The sequence below is a fragment of the Carassius carassius genome, chromosome 46, assembly GCF_963082965.1.
Source record: "Carassius carassius chromosome 46, fCarCar2.1, whole genome shotgun sequence".
NCBI classification, from domain to species: Eukaryota; Metazoa; Chordata; class Actinopteri; order Cypriniformes; family Cyprinidae; genus Carassius; species Carassius carassius.
In genome coordinates this window covers 9,039,390-9,050,274 of record NC_081800.1, presented here as the reverse complement: position 1 = coordinate 9,050,274, position 10,885 = coordinate 9,039,390, and the positions used below count along the sequence as shown (strand labels likewise).

The window sequence follows — 10,885 nt, the reverse complement described above, 5'->3', positions numbered from 1 at the left end:
AATGCAAATATAAGTGTTTGGAAATGTAAGTTGTTATTTCCTAAAGAGACACTACAGTAAAAGAAAAAAAAGAACTGACTTTCCAAGACATTACTGCATGTATTATGTATATTTTACATTACCAATAGTCAAATAATGTATGTAAGTTACGTTAAGTATAAATGCACAGTCCGTATATCTTTTTTGTTTTATAATCGTAACGGTTTAATAAAAATAATATAAACTGTGATTTGATTTGAGGAGATTTGAGGATTAGATGTGATGTAAGACAGACTGCATGCAATGCCTTAAACTAAAGTTACTCAGGCTGTTTTTGTTCTCCACATGAACCAAAGGCACATGTTAGCCAGCTAACACACACATGAGGGGTTTAAAGAGGATGCTACGACGATTACCAAGTGTAATGAAAACCACCGACTTTATTCAAGTTAAGTTCCCTGTTATAAATTACTAAATAAACTGTGATTAAAGTTTGGAGGGCTTTGAATTAGCTGCTCCTCCTGTATGCTCCGCAGAGCTGCCGTTAGTTCTGATAAGGCTAATAACTAGCAAATCAACCTCGCATGTAAATTACGAATAAACACAGAGAAGGAAACCTGATAAAAGGAATAAACTCACCGGGGATGCAATGGTTTCTCAACGGACAGATTTGAAAACTTTAACGGCGACCCTGGAACGAACTTTCGCGAGCTGGAAAGCGCAGTGTGTCCGTCTCCCATGAAGCTCGCGCAGACGCGCGCTGGCCGCCACACTGCCGCGTGCTGCACAATGTAAACAAGTGTGCTCATCCGCGCTGCGCGTCCCGGGGACTACTTTACAGACACGCGCCTTGATTTCGCACTTAACGTTGACCTTTTACAGCGAGGGTCGAATTATACACGATGATCAATATTAACTGGATAAAGAAGGTGTGTAATTCTTGTCAAAACCAAGGTTTTGAGGTGAGTTTGAGAGCAGAGTAGCTGTTGGGCCGTAACGTCACGTCCACCTGCTGAGGGCTGTAGACACCGTCGCGCAAGACGCGAGGGACAAATACTGTTGCGCACTATATATGTATATATGAGTCATTTCATGAGGCATTGATCAATAACATCTTAAACATGAGCTGGTGGGAAAGACATGTGGAGCTAATCTGGCGAGATGTGAATTAAATAAAGGCATTGGAGATGGAGACAAGTGAAGACGTTAAACATTGCTTTAAATGGTGTGCTGCGCCACCTAGTGGTTATAGTGTATAGCACCGCAGACAATTAGTATTTTATTCATCATAAATGCATGCATTCAAAATGAAAGACGCTACATTTTTGTTGAAATAACTGCAATATTTCATATTCCGAATTCTGCTTTGTATTTATTCAATAGTTCAAAACCTATAAGCAAAATAAAAGAATAACAATATAACAGATTAAATACATGGAGATAAACAGAACATTCTATGAGTGAAACCCTGGGAGGACACAAGGCACCATTCCGAAAGATTGACAATCAGTTTGAGGTTTCAGATCCTGATGGGGAGCTTGGAAAACGGTCACAAATGCTCCGAAAATAAACCCAAAAATCCATGTTAGTACTGGCATCTCAATGATAGATCAGTGATGGGTAGGAAAAAGCGAAATATGAAAGGTCAGCTGCATGTACAGGTTATTTTGCACATTCCTGTCCACAGGAAGGACAAAATCATAATTGTGCTTTTTAGTGCATTAATTGACCTGGATCACGATGCAGGTTTTTTGGGCTTTAAGTTTAGGACTTGACAAACCTAAATAAAAACTGCCACACAACAGAAAGTGAAGTGCTACTGAAAAGTCATCAGCAAAGACAAACATCAGAAACATGATTTTAACTCCCGCTGTGCAAGTTCAAAGGACACAGACATGTGCAGATCTCAGACGATGAGGAATTATGACATAGGAGAACAGAAAGGAAATCTCTTTGGTACTGAAAAACTAAAAAAATATATGCTCTGATGATTACACAGGTCGTGTTCAGTTTCATAATCTGACAATATCTACACTAGCTCCCCTCGACTCACAAGATTTCCAACACAACCATCCATCCAAACACAATAAAACAAACTACAATAAGAACTCTGAAACAAGACACAGTGTGATTATTGAGAATAAAAAGGCAGTTAGAAGCAAATGCATGTTAAAAAAATAGCCTTAATGATTTCAGACAATGAAAATATTAAGCATTTGAACAATTTTGACAAAGACGAGACACTAAGCACCTACAGCAACACACAGAACAGAATGCATGATATCAACCAAGAGGCAGTAACCAAAAAAGAAACTTTCAACAGTGCTTTGACGCCCTTCTAAAACAGCTTTCATATACATAAAATACTACAGGAGGAGGTCTGGATACAGTTTTAGAAATCATAAAAGCAAAGCTGTTTTATCCTCATGTGATTAATACAGGATTATTTCAGTTTACTTAAATGTTAAGTTTAGGAATTGCATATGCATTTTGCTGTATACTTACAGTTATAACCAAGGTTGTAACACCCACTTACATTTGCTCTGAAATCATTAATAACCTCCAAGCCGGACAGTTTTTTTACCCCAGGAGAAATGTGCAATACTTTTGCATAAAAGATAGTTCCCAGAAGCAGATTAGGCTTAACCTTAGACTATTTTTGGTGTAAGGTTATGCCTAATGTGTGTCCAGGGAAAAACAGCCCTAAAGAGTTCGATCCTAAAGGACGCTCTAACTCTGTAAATGACATTTCTAACACAATGTGTATATATATACTTTGACAAGCAGCAGCAACCGTCACTGGACTGCACATTTGATCAATAAACCTAGCGGGGAAACAATAACACTTGGCAACATTGCTCTCTTGTGAGGATTTATATTACATATGCTACTGTCTATGTGATCTTTATTGATATTACCTAAATATCTGTTATGAGAAAACGCCTCACGAAAAGTGTGGAGGGATCATCTGCAACGCTTACGACTTAAAAACAGGCCTGTAACATTCCCTATGATATGAAACTACTGCAAAAACCCGAGTTCAGTTCGCCCAGGAGGGATTCTTTTTCCGTTTTCAGTCCATTTTCTAGGATCAGTCCAAAAACAGGGAAAAGTGTGATGAATGTGCAAAGCTTGCTAATGCCTTGAGCGACCACCTTCAAATGCATGGTGCTCCTCGTGTGCTGAAAAAAAAAAAGTTTTGAATTAACCACTTACAATTTTACAATATTTTTGCACTTAAAATGTGTTAATAAACTTAACCAAATCTATAAAAACAATTAATTTGAATGAAAAATGTGCAACATCGTATTAAGCCATTAGGGTTTCATAGAAGTTCTCATGCAACTGTTGGTACAACAATAAAAATGAACTCATGCAGTGAGAATGCAAACCGCGGACACTTACGTTTATAAAATACTGCTTTAAAAGATATCTTTGGAAGAAGTTCGTAGATTCTTCCTAAAACGTTGGCCTCGTTGGCAAAAGAGGCATTTCCATTCCAGACCTGAACCACATCTTCTCGTTCTCTCACACTGACACTTACTCCTACCACCTCATCCTCTAAAACACACACGGAGAATTACTTCTTTGAATTTAAATGCTGTTAATAAAATTAACAAATAATATAAATCATTTAATAAAACATATTTTTACACTCACCTGATGCACAGTAATCGGTGAACTGTTCACCAATTGTAGCCAATAGCAGCTCTTTCCACACAGCTGACTGTTAGAAAAAAGGATATTTTGGCAGCGATTAAACAAACCAGAACGTATAGAAAAATACTGAATTTGCATATGAATTCAATGTATTTAAATTAAACAGTCTACAAGTCAAACTCCTAGGCCTGAAATGACACCATTAATAAACTAGCAGACTTACTGCGCTCTCCTTTGGCACTTTCATTTTCCAAACGCCTCCCTTGGCATTGCTTTCCTCTTCCCTGTGTAGACATAGAAATATATATATCAGGGGCGTAGCCATCTTTTCAAAAGTGAGGGGGACAGAAATCACACACACACACACACACATATACATATACATATATATATATACATATACATATACATATACACATATATATATATATATATATATATATATATATATATATATATAAAACATTACAATATAACATTTCTGCAATCTATATAGCCTTCTAGTCAACAGTTTTTTAACAGTAAGATTTTTAATGTTTTGAAATGTTTTTGCTCACCAAGCCTGCCTTTATTTGATCCAATTTAGTACAGCAAAAGCAATAATATTGTGAAATATTTATACTATTTAAAATAACTGTTTTCAATTTGAATATATTTTAAATGTAATGTATTTCTGTAATCAAAGGTGAATTTTCAGCATCATTCCTAATAATAATCATTCTTAATATGCCGATTATCAATATTTAAAACAGATGAGTAAATTTTTTTCAGCATTTTCTTTGATGAATAGAAGGCTCCAGATCAGCATTTATGTGAAATAAAAAGCTTTTGCAACACTAAAGCTTAGTCAGTATATATATATATATATATATATATATATATATATATATATATATATATATATATATAAAATAAATTATAGAAATTAATACTTTTATTTAGCAGTGATGATAAAGACATCATTTTACAAGAGATTTCTATTTCAGATAAATGCTGCTCTTCGGAACTTTCTATTCATCAAAGAAACCTGAAAAAATTATACTCAGCTGTTTTCAACATTATCATAGTAAGAGTTTTTTTCCCCCCTTTTTTTCTTTTTTAGCAGCAAGGATTGTGTGACTGCAGTAATGATGCAAAAAAAAATTGGCTTTGAAATCTCAATAAATTACATTTTGAAATATATTAAAATAGAAAACAGCTATTTTAAATAGGCTAGTAAAAATATTTCAAAATTTCACTGTTTTGCTGTACTTTGGGTCAAATAAATGCAGGCTTGGTGAACAGAAGAGACTTCTTTAAACAACATTAACAAGCTTACTGTTCAAAAACTTTTGACTGGTAGTGGATACTATAGGCAACTTTAATTTTTCTCTAATTTCTTTTAATTGGCTTAGAAATCTATACCTGCCGGACAATAACACATAATAATGATTTGTTTATATACTACAAACACTTTTTTATCCCATACGTAATAAGGCAGAATAGTTTCTATACTGTAATAAATGATATGTCAATTAGCACTGCATTGTTCATATACTTTATTTATCACTCGCTGGAGATTTTTTTGGACTTGAAAAAAACGAAAACAACTGTTTCATACAGCGATAGCTGGATGCTGTTGTCCATATTAGGAGTTTCCTGATATGACTTTCTGCATGAGAGCGCCCTCCAGCTTCGAGTATGAATGAAACACACAGCAGGAGTGTTTAGCACTCCGTGATGTTCATTTCGCCTTCTGGGTCCGAAAAAAACATCAGGTCATGCGCAGACTATCCTGTCTCTTTGAGTTTAAATCTATATTTATTCACACCAGCTCTTGAAAACCTCTATACGAACACACTTGCACGAAAAAGTGCGTAATCTCCGCCCCTGATATATATATTTATATTAGGGGTATAACGGTATGTGTATTCGTACCGGACCGTTTCGGTACAGGCCTTTTGGTACGGTGCACGTGTGTACCGAATGAACGAATGCAATATTGTGTGTGCGGAACATAAGTACATTTTCGTGTTTCCAAACGAACATATTAAGTGTCGGAAGTCTCCGCGTTCAGCGCAAATCCCGCCTTCAGCTGATTCTAAGGCCGGGGACACACTGCTGCGTGGCGTGAGCGTGGCGTTTCTGCTGCGTGTCAGGAGCGTGACGGCTGCCTCGCGTTTTCTGTGTCTTTACACACCAGAATCGTGCCTGACGCGGTGCTGGCGCGCTGCTGTAGGTGACATTGAGGGAGACCGGAGACAGACCAGGATCTTGTCTTTACTACAACAATATCTATACTTCATGTTGAGCATAAATATAAAGCCTACTGATAAAGGACACTGTCAACAGTATTGACGGTGTTTGACAGGTGCAATATGCCAGTGTGTCACCGGCCTAAGGTTTTCAAAAGGCATCACGCGAGTGTGAACATCACTACAACTAGGGAAAAAAACGATTGTAATTCAAACGCAGCTCCCGTCGGCATTTAAACAGAACTTTGCTCTTAATTCCGATTGGTCCAACGCAATAATGAAATCTGAGCAGGTCTAAAAACTGAAACTGTTGATGCTGCACTTCACACTTTGGAAAAGTTATATATATTTTTTAAATAGGAGCAGGCCTACAAGCTGGGATTGGTAATGCTGCACTGTAATCATAGTTATTTATTTATATTTTTCATTATATTTTATTATATGATATTGGTTTGAGACTGAGAGTATTTTAATTACTGGAGAACTTTGCAGCAGTATTTTATTTCTTATTCTTTTTTTATTTTATATATATTTTATTAAAAATTATATTTAAAAAAGTGTAAACAAATTGTTAAAAAAAGTGTACAGTAATAAACAACCTGCAGTTTAATGTTTGCATTTCTTTCCCTTACTGTACTGAAAATGAACCGAACCGTGACTTTAAAACCGAGGTACGTACCGAACCATGATTTTTGCGTATCGTTACACCCCTAATATATATAAACCAAACCAAATGTTTTATGTGAATTGTCCCAAAGGCATTTTCCAAGCTAAGGACAGATATGCATTCCAGGGTCTGTAAGATTTTGTTTTTGAAAGAAGTCTTTTCCGCTCACTAAGGCTGCATTTATTTGATCAGAAACACAGTAAAAACTGTCAAATTGTGATATATTATTATATTTTAATATTATTTCTATCGGATTATATTTTAAAATGTAGTTTATTTCTGTGATGTCAAAGCATCATTACTCCAGTTTTGCATGTTTCTTCAGAAACCATTCTAATAGATAAATTTTTTTATTGACAGTATCCAATTATTAACAATTTTTGGTTGGACAGAAAGTCTAAAAGAACAGCATTTATTTGAATTGGTAAGTTTAGTATTATTAGAAATGTCTAAGCTGCCACTTCTGATCAATGTAATGCCTTAATAACAAGTATTATTTTTTAACAAAATTCCTACTGACCCGAACAGCTGAGGATATTGATAATTGGCTGAATATGATGAAAGACTAACCATAGTGGTCTTCTCTCTCCTCGCATTAAGTGGTAGCTACACCTCAGAGGGAGGCAGGACACAGGAGGGATGTTGTTGTACACACTCCAGAAACTCTTTAAGTTATGAAACAGAGGTGATGCACAATATATCAGAGACATATATATATATATATATATATATATATATATATATATATATACATACATACATATATATACATATATATAACACTATTACTGTCCATTATAATGTTTGGGTGACTAATTTCATTTAAGGTATATACAAATATAATTAGAAGCTATAATGATTGGAGAAAAGTTTCTCGCAAAATATTGATTCTCAGTCCTAACATAAAAAATTATGTTTTATTAGCATCTGTCAAATTTGGATTCACAGTAAAAAAATCCACAAAAACAGAAATTTCACCACACCTTCAGTAATATCAAAATAACTAGTTTTTCAGGTGGATCAGGCAAAACTTATAATTATGTCAATTAGAAAAGGTGCAACACTCACTTTTAAAAGAAATCCGTCTTTATTGGTTAAAATACATAAAGTTGGATTTCTTCAAAAGTGAGTGTTGCACCTTTTCTAATTGATATGACTTTTTAATTTCTTAAAAATAAATCTATCTTCTGTTGATAGTGTAGCTCTTTGTTCAGCAATTTTAGTAAAACTGAGCTATAATTATAAAATTACAATTACACAAACAAAATAATAATAATAGCGCGACACCTACCTGTACAGTTTGGACGGTGTATATCTTTTTCAGATTTGATTCACACTCTGCTGCCGTTGTACCTGGTAATGACCTGGAATACATGAAGAATTTAAAAATATTAAAAAATGTTCACTAATAAATAGCTTTAATAATAATAATTCACTAAAAATAAAAACTCCCGTCATCATTTACTCGCCCTCATGTCATTCCAAACCTGTATGACTTTCTGTCTTCAGTGGAACAAGGGTGAATTTCTGAGTAATATAATCCAAAGAGTGGGCAAGATAATGAAAGTGAATGTCAACTGTTGCTGTAAAGCTTCAAAATGACAGATGGTTGCTTAAAGTGCTGTGCTTTTTGTCATTTTGGAACTTGTCTGTCTCATATTATGAGCTTAAGAACGGTTAGGACATTCTTCAGAAATTGACCTCGTTTTTTGGTGAACTATACCTTTAAACAAGATATTTATGCTACACTAAGCTTGGCATATCAACCATATCTGTGTCATAAATCATACATTCAAAGAGGTGTTATCTTTGGTCTAATGTCAAGTGCAATTCAGAGCTTATGATAATGCCATGAGACACTGAAAAAAATCATTTCACAATCATTAAGGCAACCAAATGTCAGTTGGACAGTAAGCAGGACTTCAACCCTTTCAAAATCATTACCAAAATAACTGGAGACAACTTTAAGGAAGAGAAGGTTAAGGGAAAAAAAAAAAAATATATATATATATATATATATATATATGAAATTAACAATCAACTTAGATGTGGTCAGTTCTCTATCTGAAAAGTTAGTTTGAACTAACAGTGCCCTACATTAAAAAAAAAAACTTAAATGGGCTCACGAGAAAGCCTTGAGGTACACCCTTACCATATTAGGTTCTATTACACAGAGCTTCAGGAAGAACATGACATCTGATATTAAATAACAACCATGACCTACAGGTGACTCGACCTACTTACGAAGTTAATATATAAGCTGTGCGTTATGACACTTATAAAACGTATAAACACTAAATAAAGGTGCCTGAACCATCTATTAACATTACCGGTGTTCGTCTAGAAACGGAAAATAGTAAGATTAGCTATAAAAAATGAGAAATATCAATCTACGGCCTTTGTACACAGGCGTTGAATATAAAATGTCTAATCCATAATAATGCCAACACTAGCCTACCGATCCAGCCAGAAGGTCCACGGGGAGTGCAGCGGCAGCGAGGTGCCGTCCTCGATGTGGTTGGTGATGTTTTCCAGCTCTCTCTCGTCGATGTGGATGTCGTTTTCCGTAGAGTTCACAGGGCTGCTTTGTCTTGCCGTTTTCAGCTGCTGGTTTGGGGCAGCAGGAACCGCCATTGTTGCTTTATGACAGCTAATCGATGGGTGAGTGTTTTGCTGGGAGATCTGTATTACTCTTCTCTTCGCATCCACCGATAGGCAGATTATTAATGCTGACTCATGAGCCGATCGACCGGGCTGGACTCGCCGCGTCACCGACACAAAAACAACAACAGAGTCGGGCTGGAAAGATGAAGTCAGACGCAGTGCCTCTGTCTCTACCGCACTTCAAAATAAAAGCTTTCAGACAGGTTTTAAAATGAGCGGTCTGAACAAGGCAAACCCCTGTTGGAAAAGCAATCTTAACCTCCTGAGACCCGAGAGTTTGCCTGGTGTGCATTTTATAATTGTTCTTGCTATTTTGGATATGTAGGACCTAATAAGTATAATACCCAAAATTTGTTTTTGTACAGGAAGTAGTTCTTGCAGAAAAAGATGTCCTCATGTGAGGACAATGGGTCTATCATAACTTTTTGAAATATTATTTGCTGTTGGGGCCAGAAGGTCCTAATTAGTCAAAATTCTAAATTTCAGCTTAATACAATAAGTAGTTCTCTCAAAAATGAATGTCCTCATACGAGTACAGTGGGTCTATCTTGCTGTATGACACACATAGACTTCATTGGTACAAAAAGTTAATTTGACACATTTTTACAGTTTATTTGAAAATGAAAACATCAGAGTGTAAAGCCTACATAAAATGTAAACAGCCTGAAACATGGCTAAAATGTAAACAGCCTGAAACATGGCCACTACCATGCGAAACTCAAGAAACTTCATTATAGATTTTCTTGGGGTGCCATTTTCCTGGTTATCTCTGCGATATAGCAGCCAGCTGTTGGCAAGGTCAAGATCCATGAAATGTATCAGCATGCGAATTGTCCACTTCTTCGTCCGCACAGACATTCGGTAGTAGCTCATCATTCTATCTGACATGTCTACACCTCCCATCTTTGAGTTGTACTCGCGTACGATGCTTGGTCTTGTCACGGTCACATACTTTTTTCCCTTCTTGGACCACCGCTGGCAAGTATCTTCTGGCTGCTCTGAGTGAACATTGGAGAGCATCACAACTGGCTTGTTGTAGTACCACTTGACCACGCATAGGAAAGACGTTTGATGACTAGTGTTATTAGACCCAATCCATCCGAGTCCTGAACCTTCGAAGCCAGGGTTTTTGAACCTTGATAGACTTCAAAGTCTAGCACGAGTCCATCTACAGATGCCAGCACAGAGTTCTTCATTCCCACTGGATTTGGCTTTAGTGGCACGTATTGTCGGAATGGACAGACCCCTGTAAACGGGATTATCTGCTCGTCTATTGAGACGCATTCTGGAAGAACCTGAAGGCGGCAGCAGGTAAGTATACGGTCCATAAAAGGCATCAGTTCCAGAATTTGTCGGTTTTCCTCTTATCTTCTGATACATCATAGTCAATAACTACTTTCAGATGGCTCCTAAGTTTGAAGAAGCGATCACGTGACATTGTGTTACTAACGGCGGGGATTTGTAGGGCATTGGACCAAAACATCCTTATCTGTGGATAAGGCACGCAAGACATCAAGATTACTGCTCCAAAAAAGTGATAAATCTCATCTACCGAAGTTGAGAGAGATCTCCCACTATTACCCAATGAAATGGAATTTGTGCAGTCAGCAATGAGTTTCATCAGGTCTGAGTCAATGTACTGCTCCACATAATCCAGTGGCTGCCAACCTGTTCGCTCATC

General features: G+C 36.4%; 3 protein-coding genes across 5 annotated transcripts in view; all 3 read right to left on the bottom strand.

The window, feature by feature from the left end:
- LOC132129036 (forkhead box protein P1-B-like) overlaps positions 1-777 on the bottom strand; it is a 41,315-nt gene extending 40,538 nt beyond the window's left edge. For all 3 annotated transcript variants that reach the window (XM_059540448.1, XM_059540449.1, XM_059540450.1), the window contains exon 1: positions 619-777. The gene's annotated coding sequence lies outside the window, so the exon portion shown is untranslated. The remainder of the gene's footprint in view (positions 1-618) is intronic.
- Positions 778-1,324: 547 nt separating this feature from the next.
- Positions 1,325-9,383, bottom strand: LOC132129103 (eukaryotic translation initiation factor 4E type 3-like). Its single transcript, XM_059540558.1, has 7 exons — positions 8,999-9,383; positions 7,832-7,904; positions 7,111-7,205; positions 3,863-3,923; positions 3,640-3,706; positions 3,385-3,540; positions 1,325-3,161 (listed from the first exon to the last, which is right to left on the bottom strand). The coding sequence occupies exons 1-7, from the start codon at positions 9,172-9,174 to the stop codon at positions 3,115-3,117; spliced, it is 675 nt and encodes a 224-aa protein (XP_059396541.1). The 5' UTR covers positions 9,175-9,383; the 3' UTR covers positions 1,325-3,114.
- The window catches only part of LOC132129104 (E3 ubiquitin-protein ligase PDZRN3-B-like), a 70,965-nt gene continuing 65,467 nt past the window's right edge, over positions 5,388-10,885 (bottom strand). The window contains exon 11 of the mRNA XM_059540559.1: positions 5,388-5,408. The gene's annotated coding sequence lies outside the window, so the exon portion shown is untranslated. The remainder of the gene's footprint in view (positions 5,409-10,885) is intronic.